Source organism: Taudactylus pleione, unplaced genomic scaffold (genome assembly GCF_031769625.1).
Source record: "Taudactylus pleione unplaced genomic scaffold, aTauple2 ptg000380l, whole genome shotgun sequence".
Lineage (NCBI taxonomy): Eukaryota > Metazoa > Chordata > Amphibia > Anura > Myobatrachidae > Taudactylus > Taudactylus pleione.
In genome coordinates, this window is record NW_028284781.1 from 5,621,570 (window position 1) to 5,640,165 (window position 18,596).

At 40.3% G+C, this 18,596-nt stretch overlaps 1 protein-coding gene across 4 annotated transcripts in view; it reads right to left on the reverse strand.

Annotated features, from left to right (window-relative positions):
* PLEKHA8 (pleckstrin homology domain containing A8) overlaps nt 1-18,596 on the reverse strand; it is a 69,899-nt gene that overhangs the window by 36,559 nt on the left and 14,744 nt on the right. For all 4 annotated transcript variants that reach the window (XM_088445455.1, XM_088445458.1, XM_088445454.1 and 1 more), the window contains 5 exons: nt 10,770-10,894; nt 9,469-9,627; nt 6,881-6,921; nt 4,871-5,031; nt 320-530 (listed from right to left, as the gene is read on the reverse strand). In XM_088445455.1, coding sequence (XP_088301581.1) covers nt 320-530; nt 4,871-5,031; nt 6,881-6,921; nt 9,469-9,627; nt 10,770-10,894 — 697 coding nt within the window. The remainder of the gene's footprint in view (nt 1-319; nt 531-4,870; nt 5,032-6,880; nt 6,922-9,468; nt 9,628-10,769; nt 10,895-18,596) is intronic.

Consider the following 18,596-nt stretch of genomic DNA (forward strand, 5'->3'; position numbering starts at 1 on the left):
TGAAAAAAAAAAAATGATGTTAAACTACTCCAAGAGTTTTAAATAAGAAAATGTTATAGTCCAAGGATATTATTTATATTATAAGAAAAATATTTAAGATATGACAAATCATTTTAATCAATAAGTGATCACTTTGTTATTTCATCCTTCTTTTGTCCTCCATTTTTGAACAGACATAAAAAGACGTATACTGAATAGTTCAGTAGTTCATAGTCATTTCAATTAAAATCAGTCAATACTGAATGCAAGATAACTAACCTAGCAATAATCTTTCAATGACACACAAGTTATAGAATTACAATGAACCCTTTAACAATACCTGTGACTCATTGTGCTGAAAAATGTTTGAGGCAGATCTCCAGCTTTGATCCCTCCACCTTCATCCACAATTCCCCCACCTTCGTCTTGCTGCATTGTGGTAGATATTGCGTGTAACTCTTCATGTGTGCCGCCTGTCCCTTCATCTTTCAGGTCACAGACATCCGAGCTCTCTGTATGTAAGGAAATTGTATCCAGGTCACCCACAGAGGCTGCAAGAAAGGTTTCACATTTTGTTTTACAAACATAAAAAAAAATAAATCCTAAAAATGTTACAAAAATAAGGGAGATTTCAGAACAGGAATATAGAGAGAGTAAATAAAGTGGAAGTATATTTAGAATTGTTTTTGGAATTTCAATAAGATTTGAGGTTTCCCAGTAGGTTGGTGATTTTATGATAACTGTAGAGCTGTAATGAAGGAGTTAAGGTAAGGCAGATGGAGAAGGAATGCTGAGATGATGGAAGAGGATTAGAAAGCGGCAAGGGGAAGAAAAGGGAAATGTAAGGAACATTGGAGATGATGCAATACATTTGATTTCATTTTTGTATGTTAGATGAGTGATATATGTTGATATTGCAGCACATCAATGTTAACTTTGACAAGAATTTTACATTCAGTTATATGCGCTTATTTAAAATTGTAGAAAGTTTATAGTCACATTTTAGTCTTTTGCTTTGTTTTAGTTCGTGGACCTTAGTTTTCATTTTATGGTGCATACACACGGTCAGATTTTTCCTTCAGATATGAACGATAACGATTTAAAAATCGTTCAGTCGTTCATATCTGAAGGAAAATCGTTCATATCTGACATGCCTGAACGATGGACGATCAACGATGCGCGTTCCCGTTTGTCAGATAACGATATCTGACATCTGATGGGTTTGCAGTCAGACTTGGACGATTCCATTCATTTTAATGCAGTCAAAAATCGTTCAATCGTTCAAAACTTTGATAAAATCGTTCAGTCGTTCATCTGACAAATCTGACAAGTCTGACAAATCTGACCGTGTGTATGCTCCATTAGTGTAATTTTAGTCAATGTTTTATTCATAATTTTTGCAAACAGTTCAATGATACTGTAATGGATTTTAATGAAGAACTTTTCTCTAAAATGTCCTTGAGAATTTGAAGTAAACTATGTGTTTAATAGTTTCATCTCACTTATTACCTCGTCCACAGCATGAACACTCTAACTTCAAACACCCCCCTTAGTCAGTGCCCACATAATCCTCTACTTTATCCATCCCTTTCCTCCCCCTCTTGTCTCCTCCACTTGCTGTTTCCCCTATTTTCTCTCATCAGTCTGCTTTCCAACCCTCTGCTTCTTTCCCCCACCTTTCCTGTTCCTCCACTCTCAACCACCTCCCTCCCTCCATGGCCTTGCTACCCCACCACTATGCCCACCTGGTTCTGCCTGTCACCTCCAGGGCTGCCAAGAGAAATTCTGGGCCCGGATACAGCAACATCCTGTGGGACCACAGCATGCTGGGCATGGCTGCACTCTTTTATGGGTGGGTCTAGCATGTGAGATGCACCCACTCACAGGAGCATGGCATAGCACCCAGCAGCTGGGATAAAGTAGTCACTACTGTATTAGGATAGTGGGACAGTCCCATAATATATCCATTTTTTATCAGGATGTATTTAGATGCTAAAATGTAACACACAATAATTAAAGTGCTACAACTTTATTTGTACATCTCTCATGTAAATAACACATAATCAAAATCTATTTTCTATCATAGAGATAGATGAATGAAGGACTTAATTTTGACATATCAGGTCCATTCCACAGCACATATCCTAACCCACTGCTCCATGCTCCTTCCTCACTATCTACCCCATCTGTGTCGCCCCTGTCTGTCTGCCCCTCCCCTTTAGAATGTAAGCTCTCACGAGCAGGGCCCTCGTCCCTCACGTGCTTCTCCTCCCCCTACTTATAGTATCATTTACTCCTAACTCCCCAATTGGCACCTAACATTTGGTTGCTCATGTCCTGCTGCTTGTGTTATGCAGCTATGTATGTAAACCATGTCCTTGTCCTATATTGTTTTGTATTACGATTAACAGTTTTTCTTGTGTGCTCATTTATGTACTGTGTAAGGCGCTGCGGAACCTTTGTGGCGCCATATAAAGGATAATAATAATAATCTAGGCTCAGTAGAATGAGTGAGAATGTGTTACATACTGACTTATCATAGTACTCTTATACATCATATACAAATTAATGCCTTAAGTTTGTTAGAACAAGTGCAATACACAATTGTATTTCCTTCACACAGGTCATATATATTTTATGGTCATATATATTTTATGCATATATCTAGAACACATACTTGTTATTTAAATTTTTTAAATAACCCTTCTTCAAAAATCGAAAGTAGTATATATAGTATCAGTGTTAATTTTGACAAGGATTTAAAATGTTGTTTTAGTCTTAGTCCCTTATTTAAAATTGAACAAAGATTTTGACGGAATTTTCGTTATTAAAACATTTATATTTTCGTTGTCGTCACAATTTAGTCCTACAAAGAAAATATGTCGTCGATGAATACTTTTAGTCAAAATTTTCTTTGACAAAATTAACACTGTACCCCATACAATAAAGAAGTCAGGCAATAGAATTGTGGCAATATAAAGGATCAAGATTGCAAGATAAGTGCTTTATATAGACCATGCAAATCTGATTTCTTTACAACATTCCTTATAATACAGATGTGTCCACATACATCTTACTTCCGTGAAGTTTAGCCCTTCTAGTCACGTCATGCTGTGGCGAAATGGGCAATGTTGAAGACCGTAGGAACAGTGGTCGGCCAAGGAAACTTAGTGTATCAGATGATTACTTCCCTTCAAAATTGGACAGTGCCATCAGCTCAGAACTGGCAGAAACCAGTGGGACCCAGGTACATACATCTACTGTTCAGAAAAGTCTGGCCAGAAGTGGTCTTCATGGAAGAATTGCGGCCAAAAAGCCACACCTTTGATGTGGAAGCAAGACCAAGCTACTAAACTATGCTCGAAATCTTAGGAACTGGGGTGCAGAAAAATGGCAGCAGGTGCTCTGGACTGATGAGTCAAAACTTGAAATATTTGGCTGTAACAGAAGGCAGTTTGTTCGCAGGCGACAGTGAAGCATCGTGGAGGTTCCTTGCAAGTTTGAGGCTGCATTTCTGCAAATTTAGTTGGGTATTTGGTCAGAATTAATGGTGTCCTCAATGCTGAGAAATACAGGCAAGTACTTATCCATCATGCAATACCATCAGGGAGGTGTCTGATTGGCTCCAAATTTATTCTGTAGCAGGACAACGACCCCAAACATACAGCCAATGTCATTAAGATCTTCAGTGTAAAGAAGAACAAGGAGTCCTGGAAGTGATTATATGGCCCACACAGAGCCCTGATCTCAACTTCATTGAATCTGTCTGGGATTACATGAAGAGACATAAGGATTTGAGCAAGCCTACATCCATAGAAGATCTGTGGTTAGTTCTCCAAGATGTTTGGAACAACCTCCCTGCCGAGTTCTTTCAAAAACGGTGTGCAAGTGTACCTAGAAGAATTGATGCTGTTTTGAAGGCAAAGGGTGGTCACACCAAATATTGATTTGATTTAGATTTCTCTTCTGTTCATTCACTTTGCATTTTGTTAATTGATAAAAATAAACTATTAACACTTCTATTTATGAAAGCATTCTTACTTTGCAGCATTTTTGCCTAAAACTTTTGCACAGCACTGTATGTGGACACATCTGTGTATACATTTTTATTTGTGGTTTAAAACTTTGCTATGTCTTCTCTCAAACTTGTTCAGAGGTTTGCTTTAAATCAAATATATGAGTGAACCTAATTAATGGCAGGATGCATGACAAACCAATCTCTATGGACCAGATTCAGAGGTTTACACAGTACCGATGTTTGCTAACAGTTTATATAATCATTACTGCGCAAGCGGTAACCAATGTGTGCAATGGCGTACGCATACGCATTTGCGTACAACATCTTTTTAAGACGGCGTCGCCAATCCATGGACATTTCATGGTGGAGACTTGGATGTGCCCTAAAGTGATTGCAAAAAGAGGAGGTGGCATGGGAGTGTCATGGGTGTGTTTTGGCATGCACTGCATTCTCTTTCGCAGCACCGCAGCCACAGTGGCCATATTTTAACAAAGTTACAAGGGAGGCTGTGCACCAGGAAGGGGCTGCTGAAGGAGTCGGTATTGCAACCGATGGTGGAGTGATGAGACGCACCAGCGCAGTTGAGTATTGCTGAGATTTGCAAAGTGGCTGTCGCAGGGTCTGCCTAGTCTGTCGAGGTACACAAGAGGAATGCTCAAGCTGACATTTCTATGCGAATCTGTGACAAATCGTAGCTGCGCACGAACTGTGTGCACCTCTGAATCAGCCCCTGTGTGGTAGAATTAACTTATCAACCTAATTTCCAAAATATATTTATTTTTTCCTTTCCAAGCATTGCTCAGTATTAGTATCCAAAGTGTACTAAAAGCAAAAAATGTGAGTACAATTTCATATATATACACGGGTCTTTACTTCTTAGGTCTTTGCACTTTTCATTATTCTGGGAAGCCACAGAGGCCGTCTCCGAAATCTCCATTCCGAGAACACGGACATTTTCAATAACGGAATGGTCGTGATGCCTGGTTTCCTTTTTTATAGAGTCATTCTCATAGTTGTTGTTTAGCTCCATCTTTCTACAAGGGTTATAAAATAGATTTAAGGTTTATGAAAAATTTAACAGATCGATAACATACATTGCCCCCATATTATTACACACCAGCCCACGTCTCCTCCAAATTACACGCCTGTCTGTGCTTCACCAAAAAAAATTGATAACATGTAAACCCAGGTACCCCCTACAAAATTAATACAAACAATTATGTGCTGTAAAACTAAAAAAAAAATAAAAATTAAAAAGCAATCTATAACACTCCAGCCTACGTCACTCACAAAGGAAAAACTGCCTGATACAGTCCAGAATCACACAGATACTTCCTCCTTCACCTACAATCAAATGCATGGTTGTAGGTGCAACACGTTTGATTTCCCTGATCCCTGGCCCGAGGCGTAGTTTGATCGGGGAATTGCAGCAAATCAGATGCAGCTGTAAGGGCCCCATTATACTACTATCAGAGTCACACTCTCCAATAGGAAACCCTGAGTGTGATTAAAGTGGACTGGCCATCACGAGTGGTTCTAAGGGCGTGATTCTGAATTGGACGCAATGACTGTCGGATGTAGTTGAGCATGTTTTTTCTACTGCGCATGCTCTCAGAAATGTCTTGAAAATGTGTTAGCGTTTCTGGGTGGTGAACGGGGATGCACGGAGATGGTCTGTGTTATGGGCGTATTATGTGAGTGTCGCTGAAATTATTGCAAACTCAGACGCACAAATCGCTCACACTGGACACCATACTCAGAGAATCTGCACATAGCATGGGGCTGGAGCAAATTTCAATGTTGCGACTGATAGTGGCATCTAAAGACACTCAAAGTGGGTGTCTGTCCTTGCACATTCAGATCACAACTTGTAGTTGTATTTGCATAAGGTCGAAGATGCAAGACCAGCAAATGACGCAGATATGGATGCTGCAGTGCCCAACTCAGAATCAGGTCTTAAATGTGTTGATAGTAATAGCCTTCAGCAATGTGCTTAGATGAGCTAAAGGCTAGGAACCAATTTTACTGCTGCCTGCCAGGTGCACTGGAGGCGGGGCTACAATCCAAAGCCCATCAGTGGAGGTGTATACAGGAAAGGCTGCATTTTTTATAAGTGTACGCTGTGCTGAATCCTATAGATTTTAACACTTTGTGCTGCCCTTGTAGCTATAGTCTTATGGCATGTTCCTATGTACAACTACATTATTTCTTAATCAGCTAGCCTCGTCTAGTTTCTATTTTGCAATTTTCCTCACTTTAATCTGTACTTGTTCCATGAGGGTCTTCACCAACGACCGGAAAAGCCTAATTTTGTACATTTTCAAGATCATACAAACACTTTCTCCATGGAACTGTTGTTACCTATCTACAGAACTAATCTGATATCAAGATTGTGATAAAAGGAGAATTTGCTGTTACTAATAGAAACTACGATGTATGATGATCATTTGTGTTACCTAAGTATTAGGAAAGTGTTTTTAATGTGTACTAGTATAATTAGGGATGTGCAGGTTCGGACTAGTTCGGATTTTCCCACAAAAAAATCGTGTCTCAGAAATAGGCAAAACGTCATCTTTCATGGACAAACATCATCATTCCTGGACAACAGTCCATGAAAGATGAGGTTTGTCCATGAAAGATGACGTTTTACCTCTTTCTGAGACCCGATTTTTGGCGGGAAAATCCGAGATAATCCGAGCCTGCACATCCCTAATTATAATAAATTAAATTAATTTCATTTTGATATTTTTTTAATGCCATGTGAACTATGTATTCACCATTTTAATTATTGCAATATCTTTTAGTATTGTGTTACATGTAATTAAACTGGAACTTTGTAAGTTTATCTTCTGCTAGTAGATTAACTCTCTAATACACACTTACCTTTGTGCTGTAATATGACTAGATAAAGTAGAACGGCGTACCTGAAATAAAAATACATTATAAGAGTCACACAAAATAACAAGCTATAGCTTATAAACTACTACTGGTTGAGTCTCCCATATCCAAAATGCTTTGGACCAGGGGTATTTTGGATAATGGAATATTCCGTATTTTGGAATATTTGCATATCATAATGAAATATCTTGGGAATGAGACCCCAATATACACACAGAATGCATTTATGTGTTATATACACACCTTATACACACAGCCTGCAGGTAATTTTATACAATATTTTCAATATTTTTGTGGCTCAAGCTAAGTTTGTATACAGAAGTGAAATTTATTTATGTTTCATATACACACAGCCTGAATGTAATTTTATACAATATTTTTAATAATTTGTGCCTTAGACAAAGTTTGTGTACATTGAACCATCAAAAATCAAAGGTTTCATTATCTCAGTCTTGCCAAAATTATTCCGTATTTCGGAATATTCCGTATTTCGGAATACTTGGATATGGGAGACTCAACCTGTATAACTTCTGGAGAGCAGGGTGAGAACATATCCAGCATGGCAGGTTTTGTGATCCCTAGGAGTATCTTGACTTTATAATAAAAGAGATAATTGGCTGTGGAACCAAACATCTTTTGTGACAAACCTAATTAAGTAGGAACAAATGCATACAGTTATTAGTCATGTAGTACTTACACGCTAGCTTGTGAAAGAAGAAAAAATAAAGGTGGTAACAAAAATTGTAACCCCACCTTACTAAGCAAAATGTGGTTTGTATATGCGCCAACAAATGATAACTGGGATGTATTAGGATATGTAGTTCATTGACAATGCTAAAGGTGCAAATCAACACAAACTTTCCATGCACTTAGCCTTTAGCTTCATCGGTCTGGTATCAGTGAAATTAATGAATAAACTGTATGATTGGTAAAAATGTTTTTGTGGAAATTTGAACTATTGAGCATTCTCTTAGTAAATAACCTTAGATATTAAAAAAGGAAGTGTTTGGGGTCAGTATGCCGGTGTTTTTGTGGTTAAGATATCTACAATACTTTGAAGTACATACAATACAAAATGGAACACGCTTGGAGGCCCAATTGTAGCCCAGCTGCAATGGGTTTATAGAGTAAGATAGTGGTGTTAATGGGGGTGCAGAAGTTTGCACAGGCAGAGGAACTGGACAGAGTGCAAAGTAGGTGCACTGGTTTTGCCAGTTCCCAGGACATATATTAGGTTTCCTTATGTGGAGAAGAACAATGAATTGAGATAATGGGGTGATCATGGTACATGTACATGTTTAAAGGGAAGGAGGGTGGGGGTAATCTATGGGGGGGATGGCCATAATTTCTACTACGCAAAAGCACTTGAGTCTTTGTTTGGATATCATCCTATACTTTTACTGGGACTCACTATGGGTCTCCATGTTGGACAGACTTTTGAGGAGATGGACATTTCTAGTTATAAACGATGATAATGTCACCGCTAATGTGATAGGAGGCTGGATTTTGATGTAACATCTATACTTATACACAATGCAAGGCTGGTGACTTCTGTACCTCTCCGCACACCAAGACCCACTTCATGTTTGCAGAGGGTCTCCCGAGGTGCAGAGTAGGCATGCATCCTGGTGTGCACTACATACCATCCACATGCACCAGTGAAAGACCAAGGAGTATTGTATTGGGTATAAAGTGAAAATAACGGCCATTCGTGTTCACAGCTTTTGATTTCTTGTTCATTTTTTTTATGAATTTGTCGTGGGAAATGTATTTACTTTGTAAGTAACCCAACAGATACTTGAACAGATATCTGACCAGTGGATTAATCCACATAAACATGTATATTTATTGTAGTGCTATTACTTTTTTCTTTTTCAAAAATGGGTTGCAGCCTATTGGACCAGAGGCACAGCATCACTAAGCCAGGCTTTTTATCTCTGACTATGAATGTATTCCCAGGCAATGGGCCTGATTCAGAGCTGGACGCAAAGGCTATTACATGTGCAGATCGATCGATTATTTCCCAAAACACGTGTGTGTATAAGGTGTACTGTGTGTGTGCAGCGATCGCATTGCGACTACGGACACACAGAGGAATCCATCGCTGAGTGAGTGACAGGTTCTCAGCGTTTGGGGGTGGTGACAGGGGGTGGTCTGAAAGACAGGAGCGTGCCTGCCTGTTTGAACGCCGTTTCATGGGCGTGCATAAATTATCCACTGCGATTGCATACACAGCTCTGCCTGTCAAAAAAGCTTCCAAGGCTGCGGCAGGTCAGAACTGCTGCAAGGCCAAAATGGCCGCTGGATGTGCATCGATGTTACCAGTATTTATGCAGGTAAGCGACGTCGTACGCATATGAGAAGGCAGCAGTGGGCGTCCTTATGCTTGGGTAAGCTTTGCAGACATTAGCATATTTTTTTGCAGAAATGATGAGTACAAAATCGCAGTTGTGATCACATTAGCGTGCATCTCCGAATTAGGCCCAATTTCAGTATTTCCCCTATGGTGTAATATTATTATACATGCAGCCTGGAATTAATACAGGTGTGTGTAAGTATCAGCATACATGTACCTTGTTGGGCCTGAGGATGGACAGGTGGGGAGATCCTGGAGGTGTGGCATAAGCCGGGTGAGAAGTGAAGGTGCTATTTGCAATATGCATACACTCTTCCAGGGTTTTCAAGAACGTGTTGCACGTAGACTTCAACAGTGCCCCCATATCAAGTTTCTCCTATAAGAGAAATAAAACCACAATTCCTATTGCTATTTAGGAAAGATAATTTGTTACAGGTTTACTGCTACATATCAACAAACAGGAAAGCAGCACTAACATCTAACAGATTAATTTGACCAAGCATCGCCCCATCCTAGCAGGAGCCTGTACACCATTTATCACAGGGCTGGAAAATCAGTTCCATTTTGCCACTTTCAAATGGACCAATCGCCAGCCGCAATTTGCACTGCTCACCTGTGGCGTGCGGAGGAGATTAGCAAAATGGATCTACTAGATCAGCTGTTCTCAACATGTGGTACGAGTACCCCTAGGGGTACTTGCTCCTTGTTTCGGAGACTGAGCCCTCAGCCAGTGCTTCTCTTGTAATTTGTTGATATCCTTAGTCATTTTGTTGCCATCCATTACTGCAGGACCTGTCCTTAGAAGGCCAAGAGCACCCAACTTACATGTATACACTGATCAGCTGTCCTACTGGGCATCCAGCTGATAATTAGACACAAAGGGAAAGTAGTATCCTAGGGATATCTACACCCATGCAGGACCCGGATAACAGGTAGGAAAATACAGTAACATTATCTCTTTATGCAGGAAACACCAGTGATATCTGGAATGAGTGAAAACCAGATCATTTCTGACACATGGCCCAGTGGCGTCACTAGGGGGGGGTGCGGGCCACACCAGGTGACACTATCTGCAATCTGCTATTTTGATGTCACCCCTCAGAGGGTGTCACTGAGTAGCAGTAATGACTCTGCCAGGAGAGGCTGGGGGCTGACGAGCAGCTCCCAGATCACTGGGCAAGCCCCCAGCGTGATGAGAACAGGGGCGTGACCAAAATGTCACAGGTAGCGTGGCTTTATGGGCATGAGACCACGCCCCTTTTTGCTAACACAAAGTATGCAGCTAACCGCTTATAAAGTGTGTGTACGCAATTCAATGTGCCTTTGTCATCACAAACAGGAGGAGTAGTGTGATCTGTGAGGTTTATGACCTTTAAATGCAGTGGTTACTTATTAACAGTTCCAGTTCACCAATGCCCTAAAATAGTAGACTTATAAAAGGGGGTGCATTGATTTTAGTCCGTGATAATGACACACATACAAGCAATAAAACTACATATATGGTTCAGCTGTACATACCGGAGGTTCAGATGTACTAATAATAGATGTGTCTTTTGTTTTGTTCACTTGCTGGACTAAGATGTCACAGTACAACCTTAATTCTGACATCTTTGTTTTCAGAGCTTCTGTGCTGTCACTAAACTCTGAGACAGAATAAAACAATATTACATAAGTCAACGCACACACATATACAGTATATACATATACACACACACACACACACACACACAAGTATATTACCCAGCAAGCTTTAGTGAAAGTCATGCCTTCAATCTCTAAGGAACTTTGTGCTATTGTGAGTAATTCTTGAAAATTAAATTGTATTTTAAATGTACAACAGTGTCAAACTTTTCTCTACTATATCAAATAAATGCAATAACATTTTTACTCAAGAGTCTTATTAACTTGAAATGTCTGTCAGGGACCCATTATGACAAACTTTCTTTCACCACAGACAATTATTTTCTAAATCTCCTCTCAAGTAATCCAGTGAAAGTTTATCTGATGTCAGAGAGACACTTTCACCATAAGTGAATGCTTAGAAAATCCAAGCAAGCAGTCTCTATTTTTTCTGCTAATTTGGCACTAAGCTATTACCATCTATGGATGAAATGTAATTCTGCTTTGCAGAACTGCAAGGGAAAAAATGTCTGCAGCTACTCAGTGAAAGTTCATCAAAACATTACCAAATGTTATTACATGGGAAAGGAAACGTGAAAAGTAATGACAAATTTGCTGTTGCTAAATATGTTTACTTAAACAGTTCGAGCCTTATTCAGCAATGCACGCTAGTGCACCACTGAACGCAGATTTCCAATGATTGCGAATCTGCACAGGTGCCTGACCCGTTCAACGCATGTGCAGAATGGGTCTGCGATCCCGCCCGCTGACGGTCATTTATTGACAGTCTGCTTCCGTTTGTGGGCTGGGAGGGGGCGGCGATAGCTTTAGTTTCCCGAAACGTAGGCGTGTCACCGCCGTTGGGGGATGGAGGGGGGAGGGGAGACCATGATCTCCATCTGCTGCAGAAGGAGATTTCCTGGCCTCTTCCTCTGATCTGCGGCGGCCGGCTTGCGTGACCCCAATGTAGCTCGTATAAGTAATGCCGATGGAGGCATGATGCCTCCTGTGCATTACCATATCTGCAAGAATCGCAATTGCAAAGCTGCCTGCGTGCATACATCATATATCTATAGCCTGCGTGCATACATCATATATCTATAGCCTGCGTGCATACATCATTTATCTATAGCCTGCGTGCATACATCATTTATCTATAGCCTGCGTGCATACATCATTTATCTATAGCCTGCGTGCATACATCATATATCTATAGCCTGCGTGCATACATCATTTATCTATAGCCTGCGTGCATACATCATTTATCTATAGCCTGCGTGCATACATCATTTATCTATAGCCTGCGTGCAGCTTTGCAATTGTGATCCTTGCTGAATCAGGCCCTAATTTTTATTTAATAACAAATCAATATAAAAGTTTCTGATGAAAACATTTAATAATAGCAAAATGATAGTTTACAGTAAATGACAGTAAACTACATATAAATAAATTTGAACACAAAGAAATAAATAAAAATAAAAAAACAAATAGCCACAGACTGTCATGCTCCCTGTGGAAGAATATCCCCTCTAAATCACAGGATTTGTAAAGGTGGCAGGTCACCAATGTAGAGATTTGATCATCAGATTACATTTCTAATCCTTATCTCAGCAGCTGTAACAGCAGAGACAGTAAAGAACCAGGCTGACATCTCAGGCTTCTCAACCGTAAAACACGGAAACAATACTATACAGCATAAACGTGCTAAATTAATAAATAATAAACAAGATTCTTGTGAATGGTGATCACTATGCTGTAAGCGGTGCTCATCAGTGACCCTGCACGGGGAGCCCTTCACACTTCTGCTTTTGGGTCAGGAACAAAATATAGGTGATTATCATTAATAGTTAAAAAACAGAATATGCGCTGGTGGACAAATTAAATGTACTGCAGCAGTAATTTAATATATTTAATTGTTATTCACATACATATGTAAAATATAATGTAATTCATATTGCCAGTACACAAATTAATGATATAAATGTCCTCATTCCCCCAACGGTGTGATCCTAATAGAACTAAATAGTATATCGAACAATAATAATTTTATAGATTTGAAGCTTGTAAACAGATACAGTATCCGTATTGAAGCAAATGTCATATTGTATCTAAGTAGGTGTTGAAAAAAATGGATGAATGTAGCAGCTTTTAATAACTCAAACCATAATTGTCCAAACGGCTGAATGATGATGACCGCAGCAGTGTGTTAAAGTGCAAATATAAGCATTGTCCACAGCTGCTAATATGGTAGGCAGAGATGCTGGCCTCGCCACTCCCCCCCAACGGCAGCAACATGCCTCTGTTTTGGGAAATGGAGCACATCACCGCCCCCTCCCCGCCCCAAAATGGCAGCTGACTGTCGATCACTCACAGTCTGCTTCCCGAACTGCGTGCGACATTGCAGACCCGTACAGTGCATGTGCAGATTCCTGATCTTCGGGAATCTGCATGATTTCTTCTCCAGTGTCCTCTGGTGAATCAGGCCCATAATGAGGCACTATGTACTAAATCGAATCAGCGGGTGTAGTTCCGTATACAGCGTGTAGCTTGGCCAGTATTGTTTTGTAGCCCGTCGCTGGCAGCAGCAGAGCGGCGTACCTCGCCGACGAGGAGGACATCGCTTAATTTTGCCGCCGAAGTAAGTAATGATAAGTACCAGTGGCATATTCATTTGTATCACTGCGATACGAAACAAAATATGCCGCTGGTAATTAGGTTCGTTGTTAAATTAGGCCCTGGGTGCGGTACCTTATATAGAAATAGCGTTGGTAGAATACCCCTCTCTCCTGGCCACTCAGGCAGCCGGTGGTCGTAAAGCGCTGCCGACTCCCATGTCCATGACCATCACAGGTCCAAGGTGTACCGCAATTCAGGTATCCGGTTCCTAGCTCCTCACTCAGTGGATGCTCAATCGCGCTCTCACGCTAAATTAGCCCACAGTTCAGAGGGGAAACGGCAATGTGCAGCGGCGTAGATGTCGGGATCCCAGTTTCCAACTTAGCAAGTGTTCGGTCACACTGACACGCTGGTCAGTTCAGGGTCCAGAAAGGAAGCAGCAAAGTGTTTCATCCACTTCTGTGGACTTTATGAAGCCGAAAATTAGAGGAAAGCTGGATAAAAGCTCAATAAAGTCCACAGAAGTGAACAAAACGCATATCTTTATATTGGATCTTTTTACAAGCCTCAAATCTATAACATTATTATTATTGCAATATACGGTAATTCTATTATTATGATCACAGCCTTGGGCATATGGGGATATTTTTATCATAATATTGTGTACTGACAATTTTCTGAATTAAATTATATTATACATATGTATGTGATCAACAAAATCAATCAGTTTAAATGACAGGTGCGGTCCAGTAAATTTGTTCACCAGCACATTCTCTATTAGTAACTTTTGGTTTGTGTGGGATTTGCACGTTGTCCCTTTATCAGAATTGCTGCAGGTGAACAAATTCATTATTTATTTGGAATAATTGGTTCACTATGGCTGGGTGGTTTTCCCCCTTATTATCTTCTATAAAGACTGGAATAGATATCGTTCTAGCTGTTTCAGGACCACCATATCTATCTGTGTGTACAATGACGTAATAATATTTTGTCCTTCTCTCTGGCCTTCCCATATCGTACAACGCCCCTCTGTAATCTATCACACATTCCTCTGTAATCTATCACACATTCCTCTGTAGTCTATTACACATTCCTCTGTAATCTATCACACATTCCTCTGTAATCTATCACACATTCCTCTGTAATCTATCACACATTCCTCTGTAATCTATCACACATTCCTCTGTAGTCTATCACACATTACTCTGTAGTCTATCACACATTACTCTGTAGTCTATCACACATTCCTCTGTAGTCTATCACACATTCCTCTGTAGTCTATCACACATTCCTCTGTAATCTATCACACATTCCTCTGTAATCTATCACACATTACTCTGTAATCTATCACACATTACTCTGTAGTCTATCACACATTACTCTGTAATCTATCACACATTACTCTGTAATCTATCACACATTACTCTGTAATCTATCACACATTACTCTGTAATCTATCACACATTACTCTGTAATCTATCACACATTACTCTGTAATCTATCACACATGCTGCCCACCTGAATTTTCTCTCTCACCGCTCTATCTAAGCTGACCCGCTCTGCCAATCACTACACTCGTGCTCTGGCTCCTACTGAGTCAAGTTTAAAATTCCCACTGTGACCTACAAAGCCCTCAGTCACTCCTCTCCCCCCTACATCAAAAACCACATTTCCACCTGGGCTTCCTCAGGCCCCCTCCATACTGCTGACAAGCGGCACCTCACTTCCACACCGATTACCTCTTTGCATGCCTGACTCCAGGGTTTTTCTTGTGCTGTCACAGACCTGTGAAACACACTCCAACATCCTATTAGATTAGCATCTAGTCTCCAAGGCTTCAAACATACCCTCATACCCTTTATTTAAGACGTTCAGCCATCCTAACTTCTCTGCCTTTGCTTCACTCTCTACATAGTGCCACCCTAATTGTGTCTGCGCCTTCCCTCTAGGATGTAGGCTCTCACTATTAGGGCCCACATTCCTACCTCTCACCAGACCCATTTCCCAAGCCTAAGCTCCTAAGCACTGGCCTACCTTACACAGGTGCTACTTATCACTGATGCTTACTGTCTTGTCTATAACTGGATCTGTAATGGTATGGTCTGTTTACACTCAATTTGTAGTGGATTGTTCAGTGACAATTTAGCATTGTGTCATTTTGTATTATTCGTTGCTATCTGTGCCTTGTTTAAAACTATTAAATGCATTCTCTGTTCACCACCTATGTACGGTGCTACAAACCATTTGTGGTGCTTTATACATAACAGACGAAAACAATTATAATAATAATGCTAAGACTGTGGTGATTGCCCAGCCGTGCACTCACAATGTAGCGATCAGAAGATAATCTTTCTTCTGTAGGGATTGTTGGTTCCTATGAAGAACTGCTAGTGAGTACTCACAAGCTTTTAATGTGAATACAGGGTGAAGCTTGAATGCATGAGAGATAACAGGCATGCATTTTCACACAATCATGAGGCAGATTTTCATAGTGATCATTTAATCCTAATTAATTATAACAACATGTACTATATGCCGCATTTACTACACAATACACAGGACATGGCAACAAACCATTTGTCTATCCACCCTGACACAAAATGTCACATTGTAAGATGATTGACACCATGCTTATTGAGTTGGTTACTGTTCTGTATGTCCGTGACATTGGCCCAACACGTATTTCATGTCTGATGTGCTTCATGCAATCCTCAGAAAGCATGCTAGACAGGCAAAACCAGTTGGGCTAGTGTCAAGCAGTTCATATGTTTTCTCTTGTAGTATTGGTGCTTGCTTCTAACATTTCCAAAATAAAGGAACAGCCTGCATGTTTGCACATGAAAGATGTTGCAAATACCTTCAGTATTATGGGTGACACTTTCCACAGAGACACCTGGTAATAGGGGTAATTATCCACAAGTATTGGGCATGAATCATACAGTTCTGTTTGCGCCCGCATCTCCCAAATTATCGCTAATAGTGCAGCTAATAGCGCATCTTCGCACATCTCTGGGCGATACAGATTTGAACACCTCGGCTATGCGTTTTCGGGTGGTAGCAAAGTGAACGCATGTAAAAGAACGGTTGTGTGGAAGTGTCGTGGGCATGAAGCCAGAGTTCCATCCTATTCGGATTCATCTGTACGCCAAGGGGATGCCCGTATCTGACCTCTCTCACCCAGAATGGGGTATGTATAAGTGCTGATACTAATGATGATAGCTGTGACTGCAGACTAAATACCAGTGAGCGGTGCAACCATACTTATGAAACCTTGATATAGACGCATTAATATATGGTTCCAATCTGGTTACAGCGGCAGACCGGACTTGTGGCTTCTGTGACTCGGAATGAAGCCCATTAACTTCCCCTCCGAGCGAAAATACTTAACTTAAATTACTCTTCATTGGGTGGCTATAGACACAGAGGAGTCTATGTACTAAGCATTTGAGAAAGATAAAGTAGCAACCAATCATCTCCTAACTGTCACTTTCAAACACATCCTGTAAAGTGACAGTTACGAGCTGATTGGTTGGTACATTATCTCCATCCACTTTCTCTCTCTCCAAGGCTTAGTAAATAGACCCCATAATTTGTGTAAACACATGGGGAAGCAACACAGTTACATCTGTATTGAAGTAATGCCCGCTGTACAGCAATTTAATCGCACCATGCTGATATGCAGACGCTGGGCCTCATCTGGATGCCGGCTGTACAACAATACGGGTGTATTACATACTAGCACCGGTGAAAGTTCTATACATCTAGCAGCATAACAGTAAGAGGAAGGCACTTATATTCTGTCACTTATATAAATATAAACCCCCCAAATCAATGTCAAGGGTTCTTGTTCTCCAGTGGGTATAGACACTAATATATGATTTTAACTGCATTCTTTTTTTTTTTTTTTTTATTTCCTTTTAACATAGGATAGGTACCCACAAAAAAATGAGTAAACCTGATCTGCAAAGGTCCAAAGTACATGACTCCAGCATGCCTGCAGGTTCATGGGAAAGGGAGTTCACTAAAATGCCTTTACAATTCTCCTTTGTGTTTTGTGAGATAAAGGGTAGTGGAAACTATATACACAAACATACACACAAATATAAGACAGAAAATAAAATTCAGCTCTATTTACACTGAAGCTTAGGAAATAAAATGAGTAAGCTTAAAAGCGGAGTGTGGTTAAAAAAATAATTGTATCTGTTGCCTACGCCCATTTCTTATCTAAAAGATATTTTAACTACAACAGTAAGCACTGAAACAAATGTACAGTCAGGTCCATAAATTCTGGGACATTGACAGAATTTTCAGATTTTGGCCTCTATTCACCACCACAATGGTGGTGCATAGAGGCCAAAATGAAATGAAACAAACAAGATGTGCTTTAACTGCAGACTTTCAGATTTAATTTGAGGGTAATTACATTCAAATCGGGTGAACGGTGTAGGAATTACAACAGTTTCAATATGTGCCTCCCACTTTTTAAGGGGCCAAAAGTAATGGGACTATCAACTCAAAAGCTATTTCATGGACAGGTGTGGGCTATTCCCTCGTTATTTCATTATCAATTAAGCAGGTAAAGGGTCTGGAGTTGATTCTAGGTGTGACATTTGCATTTGGAATCAGTTGCTATCAGCTCTCAATATGAGATCCAAAGAGCTGTCACTATCAGTGAAGGAAGCCATCATTAGGCTGAAAAATCAAAAAACAAACCCATCAGAGAGATAGCAAAAACATTAGGTGTGGCCAAATCAACTGTTTGGAACATTCTTAAAAAGAAAGAACGCACCGGAGAGCTCAGCAACACCAAAAGACCCGGAAGACCACGGAAAACAACTGCGGTGGTTGACAAAATAATTATTTCCCTGGTGAAGAAAAACCCCTTCACAACAGTTGGCCAAATCAAGAACACTCTCCAGGAGGTAGATGTATATGTGTCAAAGTCAACAATCAAGAGAAGACTTCACAAGAGTGAATATAGAGGGTTCACCACAAGATGCAAACCATTGGTGAGCCACAAAAACAGGAAGACCAGATTAGAGTTTGCCAAACAACATCTAAAAAAGCCATTACAGTTCTGGAACAACATCCTATGGACAGATGAGACAA